Below are 23193 nucleotides of genomic sequence, written 5' to 3'. Positions count from 1 at the left end.
GGGATATTAGATTAAATCAGTGATTTTCGCTTTTAAAGCCCTTGACAGTATTTCACAGAAACTCACTTATAAGCGCTCAGTGCCTGGGTGGGTCTGTTAAACATCCAACTCATGGTTTTGGCTCTGGTCATGGTCTCAGGGTCGTGAGATCGAACCCCCAAGCCCCATATCTGGCACTGTGCTCAGTGCAGGGTCTACTCAAGTCTCTCCCTCTCCCTCTGCCCTTCCCCCGAGTCTCTCACTCTAGTAAGTTGGTCCTCCTAAGTGTTCAGTGCTGGGCAGCTTGGGTGGAAGCCAGCATGGGGCGAGGGGCTCCGAGGACGCGTGAAGTCAGCTGGCCCTGGGAAGGTGCAGGACTTTCCGAGCCTCTGTTGCTTATTCTATAGAGTTCACACCCAGAAAGTTGTCAGAACAAGATGGGTGCCTGCAAAGCTCCCATCTTTGGGGTTTGGAGCACCGTGTGGGGGGGCGGTTAGTCATATCATCTGTGCCTTTCTAAACCCTTGCCTTTAAATACCAGCTCAGGTGCCTGCCCCTCCTCCCCTGCCCCCTCCCACCCCGCCCCTAGCTCTGGGAGCACTCCTGCCCTTGTGGGTGCTCACAGGACGGTACATCGTGGCCTCACGGTGTGGCTTTGGGCCAGTAGCTAGTTGTACGTGTGTCAAACTGAATCTCCACAATTGGACGAAGTTCCTTGAGGGGGACACTCTTCTTCCACAGCCGTCAATCCTCCACCCTGGCCTTGGAAGCAGACATTTGATACATATTTGTGGGTCCAGGAGCCCAGACCAGGACGCAGAGGAGCCACAGCCAAAACCAGCATATGGCCTCTGCTTGAGATTCACATGAGATGTTCTAAGGAGGGGAAGGGGACCCACAGGGGCCTTACAGCTAAAAGAGTGAACGGAACGGACGAGCCTTGGCAGCTTCCCCCCTGGAAGCGTGCTGGACAGAGCAGGTCCCCACACTTACCCCAGACAATGCGGATGCTCATCAGTGAGCTGGAGCCAGCGTACAGCCTGTGCCTGTGCTTCCGCCAGAAAACTGCCAAGAAGCTAATTCAAGAACTCCCAAAAAGGAAGGCTGATTTCGTGTTGCTTCTCATTTATTAATTGTTCTAAGTTGTACAGTTATGAAAATAACAAAACCAAAGCCGGAAGCCCAGGAATATTTACACTCTCTCCTGTGTAGTGAGGTCAGTCTATGTCGTTGCACAGAGTGGGTATGTTTGGTACCACAAGATGTTCGTAAATCGGACAAAATCAGACTAACAATTATATGTACAGTAAAATAAAAGGGGAATTCATTCAAGTATCAAAATACAGAGACAAAGATTAAATAACAGTTTTATTACAATTCAGTCCCATTGCCATCCCATTAGCAAGCAACAACACTGTTGTGAACCGCACCTGACCAGCCTCCCGCAGGCCCAGCATCTCAGGAGTGGGCCCGGGTCAGGCTAACTCTCTCGTGTGGGACCGATTGCAGCCGTGTTTGCTGCCGATGCAGCCCGAGGCTTCTCGGGGAACTCCTGCTAGAACGTGGTGCTAGAGACCAGGGGGATGTGGGGCACTGTGAATGCGGAGCGGCGGGAGGGGTCCTACGAAAGCGGGAGAGGGGCAAGTGGAGAACCTGTGGCCGGCGAAGACACTGGGTCCCCTGAAGTCTGTCTAGAAGGGGCCTCGCACAGCTCGGAGCCTGCTCGGAACTCCGACAGGTGCAGAAGCTGAGGCTTTTCTACCCGAAGCCTGTCCTTGGAGTCACACCACTGCTGTCTAGGGAATAGGGAGTACCTGCCCCGGAGGAGAAGTAAAGAGGAAAGAAAGATCCAGTTCCTACCCTGCTTGACTATTAAGAAATAAACCAATCTCAAATGCAAACCCAGAGCCAGAGCGCACTAGCCAAGGCTTTCCAATACAAAAACACCCTGAATAAATATATAGCAGCTTCAAGGGGAGGAAACACCTACATATGATTTAAAAACAAAAAGACAGCTCGAGCAGCTCATCGTAGTGTCTAGTTTGCTGTTTGGACCTGCCGCCTCCAGAGAGGTGCATGTAGCCGGGGCCAGGCCTCTTGCAGGGGGGAGGGAACTGTGCCAGCACTGCATGGTGGCAGCTGATGGCAGGCTCACGGGCCTTGAGAGGAGCAGGAAGCGAAGTGATGCACAGGCATTGAGGTCCTTGTTTAGTACCGGAGAGTGGAGGGTCCCCTACCCCTGCCCAGAGAGGGGGGTGCCACCCCTGGGGTCCAGCCTCAAGTTGGCAGGGGCCAGGCTTTCCATGTCTGGCCAATCGCAGGGGTTGTGAGTGTGCCTAAGAGCACTCTCCCTGCACAGAACCCACAGGGAAGGTCAATTCACAGCCTTGCTGGGAAAGAAGTCCCACGAAGCTGAGGATGTGGGCCCAGGGAGCAGCCTGCCCCATGCCAGCAAAACAAGAGGGCTGCTCAATTACCCACAGGAGGAAGGGCTCCCCTCTGTTCCCTACTCTGGAAGGTACCAGACAAGCAGCTGAGCCGCCTCTGCCCCTTGGCCTCACGGGAATTAACCCAGTTGCCTCTACCAACTTCAGGAGTACAGAGCAAGATTCCCAGTTAAAAAACCAAGCAAGCCAGCAGAAGGGCGGTGGTGCACCAGGACCCCAGCCCACCCCGAAGGCCACACTGGGGGAGACTCGAATCAACTGTCATCTTATTTAGCCTTCTCTACACTTGGAGCCAGGGATGAATCCAGCAGCTGAAATACAACAGTCAAACCAATAATTCAGAGAATCAAAGTGAGTCCTAATCACACAGACCTGATTAGACAAATCACAGATTGGCAGGTAGCAGTCTTAGCGACCTACCTGTTAATGCCCGAAACAAAGCTGCTTTTTCTACTTTCTGACTGAACTCGGGTGACCCGAGGCCGCCAGGCAGCATGGGCAAGTGCCTGACCGCCAGCAGGGCAGGCACCCAGGGGCGGCCCAGGGCTCTGGTGCCGGCTCAGACTTTGTGGCACCAGGAACTGCTCCCTCAGCTCTGGCCTTGGGGCCTGCACATTTGGAACCCCTGAAATGGGCCGGGAGCCTTTGCTTTGCCACGTGTCTCTGCGGCTGTGTTCTTACCGCAGAGGCGGTATCCAGCTCCGGACCAGCACGAGAAGTTGCGCAGCTCGTAAGGAACAGCGACAGACGTGGTTGGGTTTGGAAGGTAGACTCGAACAAACCCGCTCGATTTTGCCCACTCGTGCCTGCTTTCAGTGCACCCAGAGGCCGGCGCCTTCCTGGAACACGCCAACATCCTGTCTTGAGGACAGAAGGCTTCTCAGACTGGCCTTATAGCCATGCTTGGGTCCCCTGCCCTCTGATCCGATGGCCGCCTGTCTAAAGGTTGGCAGTTTAACCTAGAGGTTTGAGCCAAGTCTTAAAAATTCATTTTATAGAAAAGTTGTTTTCTATTAAAAAAATGTCTTCTGGACAAGTCACTTCTTGACTCTCTGGAGTTCAGTCTCGTCTGCTCGAGGCATGGAGTGCGGCTTGCTCTGTAAGACCTGGTGGTGGCAGGTCCAGGCCAAGCAGCCCCAAGGAGCTGCGACAGGTAGAGGCTGGGCCTGGGTCTTCAAAGCTGCAGGTGACACAGTGGTGGTGGCGGCGGTGGCAGCGGCGGGAGCCTGTGCTCCCCACGTCTGTGTCTCCGCAGCATGGTTGGCTCCTCAGTGGCTCAGCTTGGCAGAAGCAAACACAATGGGGGGAGGAAAGGGTTAACCGTGGGGGCCTGCACAGGGTGGAGGAAACTGAAGGGAAACGTGGAAGCAGCCTGACCGTCCGCACAGCCTCCCCCGAGCGCCCAGCGCCCACTGCGGCCTCTGCGTGGGAGGCCCCAGGACAGGCGGGCAGACAGGACACCCTCTCTGCTTCATCACCTGGGGCTTCTGCTCTGAACTAACTGCGGAGCTGCCCGGCCTCTCTACTGGTCTACGCTTCCTCCCGGAACCGTTGCTCCCGTTCCTGTAACTGAGCTGATCGGCCCTTAGGGGCGACTGCGGCTTCTTCAAAAGCCTCAGCTCCACCATCCCAGCTGGGCAGCCCGTACAGCCTCCCCTCTCAGGGGACGCAGGGGGCCGAGGGTGGCCAACCGGGGAAGGAGTGGGTGGTGGCTGCCTAGCTCTGACCCCACACCGTGGACAGGTGTCAGCCCCTAGAGGGCAATGGGCTCCCTGTCCTCGAGCGGCTCCGTTCTGGGAGGGAAGAAGGCAGACCGTGTGGCTGGGGCCTACGGAAGGGCCTGCCCCTTGGCGAGCTAGGCCCCGGAGCCAGCCTCCTCGTGACTCGCTGGCGAAGACCTGAGGGGCCGACCGCACACCTGCCGTCCCATTCCTGGGAGCGGAAGGCCCAGCGGGACAGGAGCCCTGCTGAGGGAAGCCAGCCCGCGGGGTCCAGATGCGCAGAGCTCCAGGCTGTGGAGTCAGGCATGTGCCCGAGGCCCTTGGGCCCCTCACAGAACGCAGTCGGACCCCAGTCAGGCCACACCTCTGAGCTCAGGCTCTCCTGCGGGGAGGCCAGCACCATACAGCAGAGGACAGAGGGACAGGGCCGCAGGCCAGCGTGAGCAGAGTGCAAGGGGTTCTGGCACCAGTGGTCACAGTGGTTGGTTGTGTCAGGAAAGGTGCAAAAAGAGTTCTCTCTGGGCAGCGGCAGCCAGCCACGGCTCGGCACAGAAGACAGGAGAGGGGAGCACACATGCCCGCCTGCTCAGAGGGAGTGGTCACTGGCGCTGTCTGGATGCTGCTTGAAGACTGCCCACCCCTCAGGACTCACAGCACCTTCCCGCTGAGGCCTCCTGGGCACACCAGGGCACCCTCAGCCCTCGGGGCGCCCACTTCTGGGGCAACTCACCCCCCTCCCCGCCAAGCTGTCCTCGCCCAGGGGGGACTTCACAGTGTCCGGTGGTGTTGGGTACAAGCTGTGAGTGGAGAGTGTCTAGAGCTGCCGCCTGGGAGGAGAGCAGGTCCCCCCAGGACTGCGGCCTTGGTGTCAGCAGCCGGAAGGAGAGCTGAGAAGAGTAGAGGTCGGATGGCAAGGCACAGTGAGACTAGTGGAGACAGGGAGCGAGCAGTTAGAAGATAGTGGTCTCATACTTGGTGCTGAGGCTCCGCTTAGAGTCTGGCTTAGGGTCCACAACCCAGGAGACGCTGGCATGGGACTGGGTGTCCGGGTCCAGGTCGGGCGGTTCCAGCTGCCAAGAAGGAGGGTAAGGGGTCAGAGAGGGAGCGCCGGGCTGGGCCGGGCCAGGGTGGGGGCACCAGGGCCCAGCTGTCCCTTCCTCCTGCCGGGGCCATGCTGATGTCATGCCAGCACAGGGCACAGGAGGGGCACCCTCCGTTGTCCTCGAAGAGCAAGCTCCCTAGGGCTGGGGTGGCAGGAGTGGCACCCTCCCGGAGCTTCACAGGAGGGCTACCTCTAGGCCTCTCAGGGGCAACTTCTCAGAGCTGCTCAGGTAAAGAGCCTCATACTCTGAGCCCCAGACCTGTTCATGGAGGCAGGAAAACACCAAGCCTCCGGTTTCCTGGGTCAGGCTGAGGGCGCACCCCGGGTGGGCCTGTGCAGTGAGGACACACAGACAGCTGAAGCAGACGCAGGGACAGCAGGAGGGCAACTCAGGGAAGAGAGGCACTAGCATCTCAGAAAGCTCACAGTCACTTCGGGGAGACTGACACACAGACAGCAGGAGGTGTAAAGACCTTGACTCCGGGACTAACAGACGGCAGCGGTAGGTAGGAAGGACGATGGGTGGTGCAGGTGTGACAGTGACAACAGCGACTATCGGGGGGCAGCGGCACCTGGGGTGCAGAGCAAAGCAGACACAGACACGGGGTGGTGTTACCAGGGGTGCCCGGCGAGGGAGGGGAGGGAAGCCCGTGGGGGACAGTGGGGGTTCATGGGGGAGGTGCTGGCTGCTGCGTGAGAAGCCCCTCCTGGTGCCCACTCCACCCCAAGCCCCCAGAGCCCGCTGGGGTGGGGGGTAGGGGCCTGGGCCCACGTACTGCTGACTTCCTCGTGCCAACCCGAGGCTTAGGCACTGGCTTGGAAGATTTTGTTTCAATCGTCTCGGCAGCAGAGGCCCCTAGCGGCCGGGACTTTTGGGCCTGCAGGGCCAGCTGGTAGGCCACCTCAAACGCCTGCCCCAGCGTCAGGATGATCTCGTAGGTCAGGTTCTGGGAGGAGACAGAGCCCAGCTTCAGCACCAAGGTCGAGGAGCCACCAGACGGACCCCTTTGCCCAGACCCCCGGCCCAGCCTCACGGCCCTGAGCACAGGCTGGTGGTGGTGGTGGTCAGGGGCGCGGGGGGTTGCTGACCGGAGCAGCTATGGACTTCTCAACCAGCGGATGTGAACAGAGCAGGGCCGGTGTTTTCATTAGGTTCCTGTTCTAATGTGCCACTAACGAAGTTTCTGAGTGTTGTGCCCCCAGCCCTGTCTCCCCACAAACCCTGCTTTTTACTGGGTGAGCTTCTGTAGCATTTGATCTTCAGGAGCGTGTGTGCCGTTTTACAGCAGAAATGACTGGGAAATGTGAGCTCTGGGTAAAAGTGGCAGGAACTACAAGTATGGGTAGAGGACCCCCTTTACCTTCAGAACAAACCCCATGAAGTTGCTCACATTATAGCCCCTTTTCAGACGCGGAGCCCATTTCTAAGACCACACAGCTAGCAAGTGGCAGAGCCAGGTGTCTGATGCCAGGCTGGAGCAAGCATGGACTTCCTGGGGCTGAGAATGCCTGGCCAGCTGTGTTCCGGAAGCCAGAGATTTGGGAACTAGCTATTCTCCCGAAGGATGGCAGAGCTCAGGGAGGGGCCTGAGGGGAGGCCCCCCACCCCCAGCACCACTGTGAAAAGGAAGCCGGCTGTCAGGAGGGCACTGCTGCCCCCCAGAGGAAGGCACAGGGCACTTCAGGGAACCGGCCCCTGCAGGGTTGGGGGATGGGGTGGCGAGTGGACATGCAGCCGCAGGGAGGAGACCCCTGGCTGGAAGAGGGAAAACCTGTCCCTAGAACCCCAGGTGAGTCACCCTCCCCCTCTGTGCTTCAGTTCCATCACTGTCTACAGGGGCCTAGCCCAGATGGCCGCTGGGACCTCACCCTGAACCAGACGCTGGCCCAGTGCCACCCGCGTGCTGAGACAGCACGGCCCTGAGGCCCCCTCTGGCTGTGGGTCGCCACCCACCACGTCCACTGTGCTGAAAACATGGCAATAGTGGTGGCTGGTCTGCAGGTCCTTGGTGATGTAGGCAAAGGTACAGAGGTCCTCTGGGTCCTGGGCCGCACAGGAAATGTTCCGGATCTCGTGCTCCGCAATAACATTCTGCCAGGGAAAGTGGGGTCTGGAATCCTCGGCCCGAGGCACACCTCGAGCCTTCTGCACCACCACCTTTTCTTTGTTCCAGCCCAGGCTGTTAGCCCAATGCCACGACTTCTCTTATCAGTCTGTCTGGTGGTGGTGGGGGTGTCTAACCTTGCCCAATTTAGGTTTAGGGGTCTCCACCCTGGACCACAGCAACCGAGGGGTAAAACGTTCACATGTGACCACCAGCTCTCCAGGGTTGGGGCAAGGTGGGGAGGGCATCAGGCGGGTGGGGTACCAGGTGTGGAGCATGGGGGGAGTCCTTTGCTCCTTAAGAGAATCACATCGCTAGGTGTGAACAGGTAAGAGGAACCCACGCTGAGGAAGACCAGGGACACCTGTCACTTGGGTAGGGCCCCAGGATCAGGACGTGTGGCAGCTGAGAGGCAGGCACCTGGGCAAGGCAGTAGGAAGACAAAGGGCTGGGAACACACTAAGCAGGATGCCCAGCTGCCGGGGGCTGGGCACTGAGGGTAGGGAGAGGGATCCCCTCCCACCGACAGTGCTGTGAGAAGTGCACCTTGTTGGAGGCATCGATGAACTTGACACCTTTGTATGTGATGGACAGGATGATAGTGGGGATCTTCTTCATGTGCTCGGTGGATTTCTACAGGAAATGAGGAGTGGGCCTGTGAATGTCCGTTCTCAAGGCCACGCCCCTTGGGGCCCCTAGGCCCCAGCCTCCCGCCAACCTCACATAATGTGTAAGGGCCAAGAGGCTGCAGCAGGTGCCCCTAGCGAAGCCTCCCATCCCTGCCAGCCCCCATCCACCACACACACAGACAACCTACCCGCATCTTGGCACAGGCGTCCTGTGTGGATTCTGTCCCTCGAAGATCTTTGATCAGCATGGAGCCCAGATACTGAGGGAGCAGGGCAGTAGCCAGGCTGGGACTACAGTCAGACGGTTCCCTCTCCCAACCTCCTTCCCCTAGCCTGGCTGGGAGGCCCCCGCCCCCCAGGTGCTGGGGTGTCCGGGGAGCAGAGAACAGCACTGGAGCCCTGGACCCGGCCCCAGGGGCAGGCAGCAGGGAGTCTGGCCAGGCTGGGAGGGCACGGGTAACTCACATTGGCTTCGTAACCACAGGACTCGAAGATGAGTTTCTCTGGCTGGTGTTGCCAACTCTGCACTGGGGCGTAAGGCGCAGCCAGGCTGGGGGGCCGAAGGGTCAGTTTGGCTTCGCGCTGCTCTTCCTGTACAATGGGTGGGGTCACAGATCTGCCTACCCCCTCCAGAGGAACTCCTGGGTGCTCTGCGGGCTCCAGCACACTAGAGGGCACAGGAGCCAGCCACGGGGGTTCAAGGGTAGTGGGGGAGGGCGGGAGACAAGCCAAGCAGATGCACTGTGGCGGAGGGGAAAGGTGGAGAGGCAGGACCTAAGCCACCTGAAGGCAGGCTCTGTGGGGAAGGCTCTGAGGTGGAGATAGGAAATGACTAAAACCAAAGAGGGGAAAATAAGTACAAAGCAGGAAGGATTCCAGATCCCTGGAAGCCCCACCTCCAAGTCAGAGCCTCTGGATCTGATTCTGGGATGGGCAAGTGTCCAGTGCTAGGGAGGCATTTTATATTGTCTCCTGAGGTGGAACCTGGTGCAGAGGAAGGGGCAGGAAGCCACCGAAATGCAGGTGCCAGCTGACGGGTGCCCTAACTAGGATACAAAGAATGGGGAGGCGGGAAAAGAGGAAATATTTATGATTTCTGTTCCTGGCACTGTGCAGAAGTCTGATATGGAACAACTGAAACTCCTGGAAAACATGCTTTTTCAAATCTTGTCAAATTCACAGCTGTGCCTGTACAAAGGTGAAGGACATCCCCAGGTACTGGAGAGGAGGAGTATGAGTCAAGAGAAAAAAGCAGTGAATGGGGTGTGAGGGACAGGTTCCAATCCTGTGTCCAGCTGGCAAGATGGGGGACAAGAGACAAAGCCCGGGATCCATGTGTAGGGCAGGAGGAAGGGCAGGGAAATACAACCAGGAGCCCGAATGCAAGGCCCCGTGAGGGTGAACCAGGACTGTGGGCTGGGGCCGGCCTAGGGCAAGGGCTGCAGGGCACCCAGGGCCCAGTAGGGGTTGAGGGGCTTCTGTGAAGGTAGATGGCACAGCTAGATGTGCCTCCCTGCTGCCCCTGACCCTTCCTGCAGAAACGCAGCAGGAAGAACGGAGTCTAACCTGGGCTGTGATTTTGCTGGGCAGGTGGGGTACAGGGTGTGGAGCTGTGGAGGGGAGAAAGCTGCTCTGGGGAATAGGAGGGCAAGCAACCGGGGACCAAGAAGCAGCGGAGAGTGGGGCAGAAATGGGACTGGTGGCCTGAGGGGCTGGAAGGTAGAGGCTGTAGTCAAAGAACAGACAGTGAATCTGAACTTCTGTGGCCACATGCAGTGACAGCTGATGACAGTCATGTTGTTATAGCCCTGGGAGTCTTGGGGCTGGATGCCAGACACAGGCTGGGTGGGGCTGAGGAGAGGAGGCCGTGGCTTCCTCCCGCTGCTGATCCTGGCACCTGGATCATAGGGGTCTCCTATCCCCCCTTCTCCCACCCAGGGTCTGCCTCAGGGGACACAAGGACAGTGAAGGGTTCTGGGGGCTCTGGCCTGGTCTGGGGACCCCCGTTCACAGCTCCCCGCCTGCCCCACCTGGACTCTGAAGCGCTCTGCTCGGGAAGGTGCTGCAGGGTCATGAAGACTGTCATGCCGCCTCTTGCCTGTGTCCCCAGGAGGCAGCAGCAGGTCAGCAGAACGGCCAGTGCAGGAGTCATTTTGGCTCAGTGGGGACGATGTCTGGGAGAGCAAATCTTGGCACTGTGGTGGGGAGAAATCCAGGTAAAACTTGGAACCCGTTCAGCCAGTCTCTAAATTGTAGATGTCAGCCAGTGCTGGGGCTACTTAGGGCCCAAGAGGGGCAGGTGTATCAGTGAGAATTGGGGTGAAGCTAAGGACCGTCACCAGTGGGCACCAAATAGATGGCACGCTGGCCCACAGACCTGTGGGGAGCCTGGACCCTGGGTCCAGCCCAGGTACAGTCAAAGCAACCAGCTCTGACCTGCCAGGAGGCCCTGGCGTCCCAGTCCTGCAGGCACACAGTCACCATGGCACCCTCACTTTACCAGCACACTCCTCGGCCTGGAGCCATAGGGGAAGCTGCTTTTATATTCATCAAAGATAGAATCGTCTGTCATAATTCACTGCAGCTCCCTGGGGCACACGACCAAATGCAAAGCATTTCCTTGAGAAAACACACAGCGCTGTCAGCACCCTGAGGTCCTGTCTCCTCAGCTTTTATAACTGAATACCAGCCCTGCATTTGCTCCTCAGACCGGGCTCCTGTGTACAAGGGGGATAGGATGACACCCACTGGGTGAGGCTGCTGGGAATGGGTGGAGGTGCAGCAGCTGTCGGGCACTCTGGCTCAAGAACAAATATAGTCCCAGACCTCCATGGGGCCGACTCTAACCTGCAGTCAGGGATTATCTGGCTTGAGCAACAAAGCATCTGTGAGGTTTTTAAAGTTGCTGCTTCTCTAGTCCACCCCACTGCAGGGATTTTACTTCAGAGGACCTGGGGAGGGTACAAGTCCTGTCATAGATTTCCAGCTTGGTCTCGGGTTCACATCAGACTATCTGGAAGGGGGTCCTCCTGCCCCTCACCTGAACTGCCACTCATGCCTAACAGCTGGGATTTGGATATTTGTTTTCCTACTTTTTCTAACATTTTATTTTCTACTTATATTTCAACTTGACGCTTTATCATAGGCCCCGCCAGACTTCTCCGATGGAGATAGGAGGCACATAATTGATAAATAATCAAGTCTTAACAACTCCTGCCCCATGCTCCTCTCAAGATGTGCACCAGGGGCAGACTGGCCCCAGTGACAAGAGGTCTCAGACTGTTCGCACCTCTTCTATGGAGGTCACACTGTCTCCAAAGAATTCCTCAAGAATTCTTTTTAATTCCTAGCAATACGAAGAACACACATCTCTCCCTTTCCATCCCTCTCCGACTCACCCTCAGCTGGGAAAACCGTGGGGGCTTCTGGGGTGGTTCCTCATAGGGCCTGTCTGCGAGCGAGGCAATGATGCGCTTGCGATGGCCAAGGAGGTGCACCTTCAGGACCTGGACGGGGGTGGGAGGAAGGGTCAGGCTGTGCCTGCACCCACAGCTCCTCTCCCACCCCCAGCCTGCACCCTTGGGGGGCCAGGCCAGGCCCAAGCACAGGCTACACTCACATTGACAAGCTCCAGTTCCCAGAGGTTCTTCACAGTATCAATAGAGCTGTAGCCACTCGACAGGAAGGAGTGCACATAGTCCTGCAGCCCCAGGGAGTCCAGCCAGGAGGGCACTGATGGGGGGCTATTGCCATCATAGCCCAGAGCTTTCACCTATGTGCGGAGAAGGGGTGGAAGGACTGACATCACAGCCCTCATGGGACAAAAGCCCAGGGGCCCCTCCCTTCACACAGCCCCTTCTTCTGCTGCTCTGGTTTCGGCTCCCCTATCTGAGAGGCAGGGCTCTGAGAGCACACCAGCCTGGGGCAGACAGCCCTAGAGGGTATGGCTAGGGGGAGGAAGGGTTTGCAGAAGGGCTCTCACTGAGCTCTGGCAAGGTCACAGACTTGGTGGCACCTGTGAAGTGGGTCACTGGTGGGACTTGTTTGTACTTCCCAAGCTTGGGGTGAGTGGAACAAACAAGGGTACGCTGGACTTATTAGCTAGCACCAGTGAGGTCAAGGGAGAGACCTGTGGGCCTACTGGCCCCTGGCTCTCCAGGGAAAAACTGCCTCGTCTGCTGCCCTGAGCATCCCTCTGCCTTCCTGAGGAAAGTGTGATGTTGGGGGTCAGATGCAGGCTGGCCTGGTCTTCAAAGTCAGGAAAGAACCCAAAGAGGCTCCAGGTCAAGCCTGTGGGTACCAGCTCCTGTGCTGGGCAGAAGCCTGGAGCCTCCCTCCGGACCCTGGACTGAGTCAACTGTCCCTAGTCTCTGCTGCCTTTCTGGGGCCTTAAGACTGGGCAAGAAGGCAAACAGGCCTCTATGCTGCCTGCTGGGTCCCCTAGGATGCAGGGCAGACAGCTTGCAGTAATCTGTATGCCCTGGAGCTGAGCACTTTCCCTCTTCTGGGTCCAGGGGGCATCAGGGAGGGGCCCCGGCTCCAACCCAGGCTGAGGCTACAGAGCTGCCAGTCACCTTGGGCAGGGACTTTGCTGCCTGGAGAAGCTTTCGCCGGTGCTGGGGGTCAGTGATGCCAATATCCCGCAGGTCTTGCTCCTCCATCACGTTAGACCCCTGCAAGCAGAAGAGATTAACGTAAGCACCCTGCCGAATGGATGCAAGCCTAGTGGCAGCTTCCTGTGGCCCCTCAACCAAATTCTCCTCCTTCCCCAAAGGCACTAAGAGGAATGCAGACCCCAGCAACCCACAGAGGCCAGACCAGGCAACGAGAAGTCTTGTGCAGGTAGGGGGTGCGGCAAGCAGCAGACAAGTCTGCCCAGACAGCCCACTCCTGCCTGAGCAGCCCCCAGGTGAGCTCCGCAGTGCTGCGTGCCAGTGCTGATGGGGTCTTGGGGGGCACAGTGTGCCCTGGCCCACCCTGAGTGCATGTGCCTCAGGTTCACAAGCATCTGAGAGCTTCCTTACAGACATGCTTTCCTAATTTGAAGGCTGTAGCAGCCAAGTCAGATGGGCAGCCTAGGAACCAGACTCATCCCAGGGATGCAGGGAGCCTCAATGCGGAGCCCTTAGAAAAAGGTGTCTGGTTGGCCAGGGAACTGGGGAATGCTAGGGCTGGGCCACTGAACGTGATGGGGAGGAGGAGGGCTGGTGCTCACAGGGCCCCAGTGCTTTGACTCGGATTACCCCATTTCACACTCATGACCTTGGGGGTTGTCTGCATCCTTATTTTGCGGATGAGGAAAAAGAGGCACACAGGTCAGGAACGTACTGAGGCCACACATCTCGTGGTGGAGCTAAGACCTGGCTGCTCCCTGTCTCCGGCCTCTAGGAGGATGTTACACCCCTCACAGTAGTGTTGCCTCGTAGGTTTTATCAGATTATGATCCACGAAAACTCACAGGTTCCATCCCACTTTCAGCCCCAGCATGCCCCCAGAGGCAATTGATTGCTTTCCCGAATGTCCCTTCGGAGCCAGCTTCCCTTTCCCACTAATGGAATTCTTGTACATGTTGTTTGACACCTTACTCTTACTACTTAATACACAGGCATGCCTTGGAGATATTATGAGTTGGGTGAATATTGCAATAAAATGAGTCAAATGAAATTTTTGGTTTCTTAGGGCATATCAAAGTTATCTCATACAACACTGCAGTCCATTGAGTATGCAATAGCAATTATGTCTTTAAAAATTATAAACATACCTTAATTGTAAAATACTTCTAAAAAATGCTAACCACCATCTAAACTTTCAGTGAGTTATAAAATCACAGATCATAAAAAATAATGAAAAAATTTAGAATATTGCAAGAATCACCAAAATATGACACAGACACTAAATGAACAAATGCTGTTGGAAAAATGGTGCCCACACACTTGATTGACACAGAGTTACCACAAACCTTCAATTTGCAAACAAAAAAAATGCGGTATCTTCAAAGTACAATAAAGCAAAGTGCAATAAAACAAGGTATGCCTGGACACAGGACATTGCTCCCTATCAGTACAGGTAAACTTGTCCCTTTTTTCCAAGCTGCATGATCATTGAGATTAGAGGCATATTGATATTATAAAATATTTACCCAGTTCCCCACTGAAGGAGGACTATTTCCAATTTTAGCTTTCACAAGTAGTATTGTAGGAATACTCCCATATGTGCATCATCTCAAGGATGGTTATCCAAGAGACTGCTTGGTCACAGTGTATTTAGAAGTCTAACACGTATCTATACTCCCATCAGTGATATGGGTGCTAGATTCCTTGCACTGTCAGCAACATGGTGGAGATACGGCTCATCACTGCTTATTTCTTATCGTAAGAGAGTCCTACTCATAGGGGCACCATGGCATCTCTCCAGGTTTTATCAATCAAGCATTTACATAACAATTACTGTCCCACTCCACATTCTTGATGCTTGCTAACCCACTTAATAAAGTGGACTGTGGTTACCTCCACTTTATGCTCAGGAAGTTGAGGCCCAGAGAACATGAAGACCTTGTGGGGGTCACATATGTAAGCACGGAGCCAGGATTTGGCCCGGGGCTCCTGTCCAGACGCTCTAGGACCACACGTGTGGGAGCATCCGTAGCTCCTTTTCCAGGAATGACCCCCTGATAGCCTTTGTGTGTTTATCTCTGGAGGTGCTGATCTTTTCTGTATTGGATTTGGGGAAATTCTTTATAAAGAAAATTAATGCCTTTTAGCTATGAATAAGAGACATTTGTAAGACATTTGCTTTTTTTCCAGTTCATCATTTGACTTTCATGTTGGCTTTATTTGTGCAGAAATGTTATTGGTCTGTACCTGTACCTTGTAGAGCTTCCCTCAGTGCTATCAGACTTAGAAAGACCTCTTCTCTTCCCCTCTCCAAGATTTATAAAAACAATTCTTGCATATTTTCTTGCTTTAGTTTTAATTTCATTTTTTACAACTAAATCTTTAATCTATCTGGATTTTTTTTTAAAGATTTTTATTTATTCATGAGAGACACACACACAGAGAGAGAGAGAGAGGCAGAGACACAGGCAGAGGGAGAAGCAGGCTCCATGCAGGGAGCCCGACGTGGCGCTTGATCCTGGGTCTCCAGGATCACTTCCTGGGTTGAAGGTGGCACTAAACTACTGAGCCACCCAGGCATCCCAAGTTGTCCATTTCTTGAAGGAGCTATCTTTTCCCTACCAATCTGAGATGACCTCTGATGTTTCCAAATTCCTGTGTTTCTGGGATTCTTTCTGGACTACCTATTGTACTGATGTGAGTATTCCTATGCCCACTTTACAGATAAAAGAGGTTGAGTGACTCATGGCAGCTCACACAGACCATCACCGGTGGCCTCACCTTTGTACCTGAGCTACACTGAATGCCAGTGCGGTAGCCTCCCCGGAGACTGTGCATGGTGACAAAACCTTTGCCCCACAGAGGATACCTTCCAAGCATTAAGCTCAAGGGAGCCCAGGTGGAGGGAGCTTTGAAGCCAGGCTGGAAGCTCCCTCTGCTCAGCCTGCAGATAGAACACACTCCTTTGCAGGGACATCAGGGAGGCCTGAGCCTGCGGAAAGGCCCCTGTGAAAAGGGCACCACCCCAGGTGAGGCCAGCTCCTTAGTCACCCCAAGCCCAGGAGTCAGCACCCAGAGTTCCGGTAGTCCCTCGGGGCCCAGGTTTAGCGTGTGCTGATGGGGAAGGCAGAGAGAGGCAGCTACCCGCACAGACTCTCTGCCTGATGATGAGGACACTGGTGAGTTCAGTTCCTGCACAGAACAGTGCACTTCAGGAAGTTTCCGAAGTCCTGCTGAAGCTCCAACATTTACTCCCAACCCCTCACAAGCTTTTCAGGCAACATTAATGCTGAATTGAAGACAACTAGGAAGCCCAAATCCAGCTGGAGATGGGGCCTTCATTACCCAGTCAGGAGGCCCGGGGGCTGCATGTGGCTTTGAGGAGACACAGACAGAGGGAAACAAAATAAAAACAAAGGATGTGACAGAAAATCAAAGCGGGCAGTTGCCAAGCTCATCCTGGGGGCAGGCAGGGTCTCCTGATTTCCTGCACATGCCACATTGACATCCTCCTGGATTAGTTTGTGGGGGGGCTCTAAGGTGCTCCAAATCTTCAAAGGCCAGAAACATTCTAGAAGTTTCCACAGCCTCTTTACTAAAGGGGGAAAGGGGCCCCTGCCTTTCAGAAGCATCTTCCTGAGGAGGGCTATGGGGTAGAGACTAGAATTTCTATTTCACCTTCTACCACGAATGTTTATAACCAAGGGCTACTATGAACCAGGCACTGTGCTGAGTTCCTAATTAGGGAGCTAAGAAAGTAGAACAGCTCATTGACCTAAGCATTTCAGTGAATAGAGGTTATTTCTTAGATTAAAAAAAAAAAAAAGGCTTCTTAGTCTAAGAGAAATCTGAAACCCATAACTAGTCGACACTCTGCCTGGCTGGGTTCAGTTCCAAGGAAGGAGGACAGAGGTGGGACAGAGTGTCAGGGCCTCCTCATTCCAGACTCTGCTTCAGCCATTCACTGTCCTGTCACTCCGTGCTCACAACCTGGCAGGCGTTTACCCTGGTCCTCCCTTTACAGGCCAGGAACCAGGCTTCACGGCCAGTGGTGGTGCCAGGATCCTGCCATCTTGGCCACGCCTGCTCTCTAGATATCTAAGGAAGAGCACAGCAAGCATTAGTCCTCAGGGTCACAAGAGTTCCCCGGGCACCGTCTGCTGGTCTTTGTGGGGGAGGTGACACACAAAGTGCCTGTGACCACGGGTCCTGACTACATCCTGACACTGTGCAAGGACTGTGCATTCATCACTTGAAAAAAAGCTCTGTCAACAAACCTTTGAAATAGGAACTGCCCAATTATACAAAGAAACTGAGGCTCAAAGAGAAGTGGCTTATCCAAGGTCACAGAGCTTTCCAGTGACAAAGGGACAGTTAAACCTCTATCTGACAAACCCTAAAGTCGTGTTCCAGGCTCTTTCTTCTTGCTTAGGTGGGGTCTGTTGTAGACAAAGCAGAGTGTGGAAGGTGCAGGGAGCAGCAGCTGGAGAACCAGAGCAGGGAATCCATCCTAGGGCCGGGGCGCACTTGGGCTCTAGCACTAATGTCCCTACTGCAGAACCTCCCTCTCACCCACCTGCTCTCCACCTCTGGGGCGGGGCAGTGATTACTTCTTTACCGATACAGAATCCCAACTCTTAGCACTGCGTGGACCTCTGGAGGTGGGTGAGGGGAGGGCTGGCCATGGCCTCACAGTGAGGGAGAAGCAGGGTCAGGACATGGCCCAGGCCTTGGTATATGCAGCCCAAGCACCGGGCCCAGGGCCTTCAGCATCTAGGGACGTAGAGCAGGCTGACTCAGGGAGAGGCTGACCCGTCAGAGCTCATGCAGGACAGCTTGAACCTGCTCAGTGGACTGACTCACACCACCACACAGCATCTGGGTGTCCTTCCTTGAGAATGTATAAATGAGAAATCGTGCCTGCTGTCGCAGCTGTAATTAATTTTACTTTCCATTTGAATGGTTTCTCCTTCCTGCCAGTATCCATCTTTGGGCTTCACCAGCGTGGGCACAGAAAGTTATCTCAAACGGGGCTTGTTGGTGCTGAGTGGGGATTCCAAGGCCCAGAGCCTGGGCATAGCTCAGTGGATATGTGGAGAGGGAAACAGAGATGCCTGCAGCCAGGGGCCAGGGAAGGAGCATGGAGAGCAGGAAATGCCTCTGGGAGTCCAGAGGAGAGTCCTGGCAGAGGTGGAGGGAAGGGCTGTTGCAGGACCCACGGCCCTTTCTCCCTAGGTTTCCCTGGCCCTCCAGGGCTCTGATTATCTTCAGAGTCTTCCTGACCATATAATTTTAGCAGAAGGAAACATTCTTTTGCGTCTTGAGAGGTATCTCACTTGTTAATATTTTGCTGGAAATTTCTTTAACTGTTGGGCATGTCTTCAACAAATAGCAGAAAGGCCTAAGAAGGGAACATTTGGGAATGTGGCACATTGGGGTGGACCCTTCTCAGCCAAAGGGAAAAGAGGCTGAGAGGCTTGCTGAGAGGGTTCCAAGGCTGTTAGAGGCCAGAGACCTCTGCCTGTTTCACTCATAGCTTTGTCACCTACATCTAGAGCAATGCCTGGCATGTTGTCCGTATGCAATAAAAATGTTGAGTGACCAAGGGAACTTATGGTTGGAGGGGACACCATAGATATAAAAAGAAGAGTCTGAATAGTCAAAATAAGTGCTGCTGACTTTACAATTGTGGCCTTTTGGAGACCTCTGTGAGGGACAAGGATGAGGACTGGGAGAGGTGGGGACGTCCTGGGGTGGGGAAGGGGAGCCTCAGGGATGTGCAGGCCTCAGAGGCAGGGTGGTGGCCGGGTCCAGAGGGGAGTTTGACATGGAGGTGGGAAGAGGGCAGAGGAGTGGGTCATGAGCCTCCCCAGCTGAGAGCACAGCACAAGCACAGGTAGCTGTGACAGAAGCCACCATTCTTGAGGGCAGTGACAAGTTCCGCGCAGTGGAAGCGGGGATGTGGGCCTGGGCTCGGGGGCTGTGCCAGGGAGTTAGCTGGTCCTGCTCAGGGCAAAGGGAAGCTATCCTGTTTAGTCACAGGAAAGCTGAGGTCCAGCAAAGGACTAACTTGCCTGAGGTCACATAGCCCCATCCCTGCCATATTCAGTTCACAGAGCTGCTTCTTTCCCATAGCCCTGAGCATGGACCTGCTGGCAGGAGCCAGGTGCTCAAGGAGTCATCTTGTGTTTCTCTGTTCGCTGCAGTCTGGCCCAGCCAATCTGTGCCTCCCAGGGGCTGTGTCACAGAACTTCCCGAACTGACACCTTCCCCCAGCTCAGTGCCCTGAGCAGCAAGAGCAGCTTATCTCAACCCCACACGCCCTGCTCTCCTAGTGATCCCCTACCCTGCTGCAGCACAGACCTGTCCTCACCTGGAGAGAGAGCTTGATGGTGACAAGTGCAGTTTCATAGAAGAGGAGGAAGAAGCACAAACGTTACCAGTTCTGTTTCCGAAGCCAGAGGCCCTCTCCACCCGTCATTCTTCAAAGGGCTCCTGAGGATGGGTGCCAACAACAGCACCTGTGTTGGGCCTCACCTCCCAATTTCGTAGAAACATCACCCCTTCATGACCCTTGCTCTCCTGGTCAGGTCTTGGCATCCCCATTCTCTTCATACCAGGCACAGCATCCTGCCATCCATCTGCTACCCATTACCTCTGAACATCTGCCTTTTTGAAGCCTTAGTAGAGGTCAAGGTGTTGTATTCACCCTGCCCCCCAAATCAACAGTGGAAGTTAGCTAGGCCCAAGGCAATCTGGAGTCAAAGGGCTCAAGTTCCAAGATCGCCTCAAAGCAAGCTTTACACCATGCATCTGAGGACAAACCAATCTGCATCCTGCAGAGAACAACTGCTATCTGCCCTTCATTACAAAGAACATGCCACCTTACTGCCTTATGCTAGTATGGTCATGGTTGGTCTCAGTGGCCATTCTGCATCACCACAGGGAACAGTATGTCCCCTGCAAGAGCCAATGCCCCCCTAAAATAAGCAGTCAAATGAGATGCCATGGGATGGGATAAACAGGGCGGCTGAGCAACCTGTCCAAAATCTTATGGAGGTGCCTAGAGGAAAACTCAAATTTCCTGACTCCTAGTCTGGTTCTCTTCAAGTAAGTAGAACCTCAACTTTTCCTTTGAGGCTTTCTCCCCCCAGTTCACTTTAACTGTGGCCTCAGCCAGCTGCTGACCTTCGCTGAGAATGCAAAGCAGGGGGCACCTACCATCACTGACCTGTGCTGGTGGGAGCTGCAGAGCCAAAGGGCTTCTGTGGGGCCCCTAGCCAAGGCCAAGAGCTTACTGGGATCTGATTCCCACTGGCTCCTTTTCCCAGCCTTCTTGGGAGTGGCTCCCAACACACAATAGATAGATGGAATGGACTGCCTGACTCAGATTGGCACCTGCAAGGGATGGCAGTAGCACTAGCCTAGCTCACTGGCTCACACACCAGGCCCCTTCTTTGAGGGGATGCACTGGAGCATGAGGCCCAGGCATAGCATGTTCCTGGGAAAGGAGGTGTGGAGACTAGAGTGGTCAGTGGGAGACGGCTCTGGGCCCCGGAGAACTTCTAGTCATGCTCAGCCATCTGTTTGAGGAGTAACCTTGGGGAAATAACTTAATCCAAGAGTCCTCAGTGTGGAGTCTATGGACCCCAAGAGTCTGCTGACAGGCTTCAGGGATGCCAGTGAACACCTGGATTTTACCTGACACTTGGTGTGTGAGGAGGTCTGTGCCTCCGATAGAGACACATGGGTCCCTGGGCCCTGCCTCGCGGGCTTCACTTTCTGCACATGCACATGGTACAGACTGGAATACATAAACACTCGGACAGTCTGAGACACCAACACAGAACCCCCCGTTGCTGTTCACACTGAGGTGTCAGCAATCAGAAGCCACTGAACAGTCCAAATCCATCTTAAAGTGTACTTAATTTCACAGCCATGAAAACAGTTCTCAATTTCTTCTACTGTAAAGGGGACAGGACAAAGTCAGAGTGGAGTTACGGGGATGCCAGCTGATACCACCTCAACCCCGAAGAACTCCACATGGTCTGGCAGAGAGAAAGGAAGAGGGAGAGCAAGAGGCTTGGTCTGGAAAGGGCCCCAGAGTGAGTCTGCTTTGTCTCAAGGTTAAAGGGCCCAGCAGAGATGAGGAAGCATTTGGTGGTGTGTCAACCCTTGACCACCACCGCCCCCGCCACCCCAGAGTTAAGTGGTCACAGAAATTAGTCAGTCCAGGAGGCAGGAGCCACACCGACAGTATCCCTTTCAAAGCCCAGCTCTATGGACCCTCCAATGTCCCCAGTTGAGGAAAATTTCCCTCTTGGGTCCTGCTTCACACTGGGGCACAGAAAATTATGACACAGCAGCCAGCAGTTAGAGTGCTATGTGGGGAGAAGACAGGGCTGGGCAGCTGGAGAGGAAGTCGAGGCAGGGAGGTGTCCAGGCAGCAGTGCCATAGCACTTCTGCCCAGGCCAAAAGAAGCCCTTTGGAGCCTGAGAGGAAGAAGGCAAAGGGAAGGAGCACAGGAAGCCAGGGTAGAAACCCAAGGGCATGGCCTCACTATGCACAGAATGCTGGCTTCCGGGGCTAAAGAGTGAGGAGATAATTTAGGGACAGAACAGAAAGAGAAGCTCCAGGGTCTGAGGACCAGGCTGGAAACAATAAAGAATGACCTCCTCCCTGAGCCTGTGCCTTTTAGCTCTTTTGGGGACTGCTCCTCTTTGTCAGTCATCTCTCCCCAATGCACAGGAACAAGCTGGCCATGGTCTCAGAAACAGACAGGAAAACAGTAGGAGCCTATCTTCATGTGGTAGAAACCTGTGGAGAAATAAATTGACAGGAGGAGCTAGAGGCCTCCCTGATGATGCTGTTCGAGGAGACAGGCTTGTGGCTCAGTCTGTTTCTAACCCATCCTGAGCTGGCTCAGACTCATTTCCAGATTCCATTTGTCCACCCAGCGTTGCATCCACCAGTGCCCGCTCTCCACTGTGCCCTGCCATCTAAGGTGCACCTGGACTCTGGGGGCTCTCCATCTGATGAGGGCGTAACCACAGGGCCTCCTGTAATGTGGCTGTCAAAGTCCCTCACGGTCGAGCCCAGCCTACCTCTCCTGCCTAGCCAAGGCCCCCTCCCTCACAATACTCACTCCACTGGTCTCCTTACTCACAGCAGGTTGCTCAGCCCCACACTCGCCCCTCCTCTGTGTGCGGTCCCTCCAAGTCCCACAGCCTCTGTAAACTCTCACAAAGCAAGCACAACCCAGAAGTTCAAAGCTGGACAGATCTGGGATAGCATCTTGACCCTGCTGCTTACTGGCAGTGCCTTCACCCTCTGGACCTCACAGCTCCATCTGAAGACTCGACCAACAATATGCCCAGGGTTGTGAGCCAGCTCAGCACCCAGCACACGGTCCATGCTTGGGAAGGTGGGTTCTCCTCCCCTGTGCTCCTGCAGCATCTATATGCCTCACCACAGCACATGACACCTAGCTGGTCTATTGTTTTTATTGCTTTATGTGTCTTGTTTTCCCAGCTAGACCATCAAGTTCCTTCAGACACATGCATTATTTGCTTTTCTGACTTCTGATCCATTCATTGTAGGAAATAGAACAACTATTACATTCTAAAAAAGAGAGCAAGTCAACTACAATCCTCTTTAGATAACCACCAAAAATGTTTTGGCTTACACCCTTGCACCTCTCGTGCAGAGGTTTTCTTTTTTGAAAATTAAGATTGCGTCGCATATGGATTTCTGTGTCTTGATTTCTTCACTCAACATTCCAAGGTGAACGTTTCCCCTTGGTGAATGTCAGACGTTCTTCAAAAACATGTTTTTAACACCCACATGACACTCCAGCACATGGAGCACCATCCCTGATGCAACTATCACCCTCTGAAGGAGGTCAATTTCAGTCCCCAGACGTGGAGACCTCCTGCATCAGCATGCACTGAGCCACAAACTTGTCCACCACCAATTACCTTCCTGCCATGTTGATACAATACACTTTCACTCTTCTCCTAAGAAAGCCCCCTTCCTGTGGGCAGGACTTGTGAAAAATGGAATGGCTGTGATGTGTGAGTTAGGGTTGGGGGCTGGCCAGCAGAGGTGGGAGCTAGATTCCTGGCCCTGTCTCTTAGGCATCAGCTGGATCAGCCTCGGGAACAGTTGGCAGCTCCCGCTGCCCTGGCCCTGACACCTGCAAATCAAAGGTGCTTTCTGCCAACAGGCAAGAGGATGTGAATAAAGTTCAAGGTGCAATGTTTGCCCAGCTCAGTCCTCACATCACAGGAGGAACAGCCTGGAGTAAGAGGATGCTGGACCTAGACAAGACCAGACCCAGGGGGACAGGACAGAAAGTCTTCAATTTTCTAACGGGCTTCAGTGTGTTCTATTTGGCCCAAAAGGTAAACCTGGGGCCAGGAGACAGAAACCACAAGGAAAGAGATCTTGGCTCAGCCTGAGCAATGCAAAGAACGAGAGGCTATTACTTTGTAAGATGGTGAATTCTGTGTCACTAGAAAGTACCAAAGCCAAGATTATCTGGAAGGGTTTAAGGCACAGATGATTAGAACATGTGATGGTAAAGTCCCTCCCACC

The 23193-nt window shown here is 54.6% G+C and overlaps 1 protein-coding gene across 5 annotated transcripts in view; it reads right to left on the bottom strand.

Annotated features, from left to right (window-relative positions):
* Window positions 1-1084: 1084 nt before the first annotated feature.
* Window positions 1085-23193, bottom strand: part of ANKS1A (ankyrin repeat and sterile alpha motif domain containing 1A) — a 179935-nt gene continuing 157826 nt past the window's right edge. For 4 of the 5 annotated variants that reach the window (XM_055329712.1, XM_055329715.1, XM_055329714.1 and 1 more), the window contains 10 exons: window positions 12558-12656; window positions 11603-11755; window positions 11382-11489; window positions 10014-10178; window positions 8449-8574; window positions 8172-8243; window positions 7901-7987; window positions 7204-7341; window positions 6026-6196; window positions 3713-5217 (listed from right to left, as the gene is read on the bottom strand). In XM_055329712.1, coding sequence (XP_055185687.1) covers window positions 5098-5217; window positions 6026-6196; window positions 7204-7341; window positions 7901-7987; window positions 8172-8243; window positions 8449-8574; window positions 10014-10178; window positions 11382-11489; window positions 11603-11755; window positions 12558-12656 — 1239 coding nt within the window. In that variant the 3' untranslated portion in view covers window positions 3713-5097. The other variant, XM_055329713.1, reaches the window with a different exon arrangement.

This window comes from Nyctereutes procyonoides, unplaced genomic scaffold, assembly GCF_905146905.1.
Source record: "Nyctereutes procyonoides isolate TBG_1078 unplaced genomic scaffold, NYPRO_anot_genome, whole genome shotgun sequence".
NCBI classification, from domain to species: domain Eukaryota; kingdom Metazoa; phylum Chordata; class Mammalia; order Carnivora; family Canidae; genus Nyctereutes; species Nyctereutes procyonoides.
Note: the sequence above shows the minus strand (reverse complement) of the source record. Positions and strands in the feature narration are given on the sequence as shown.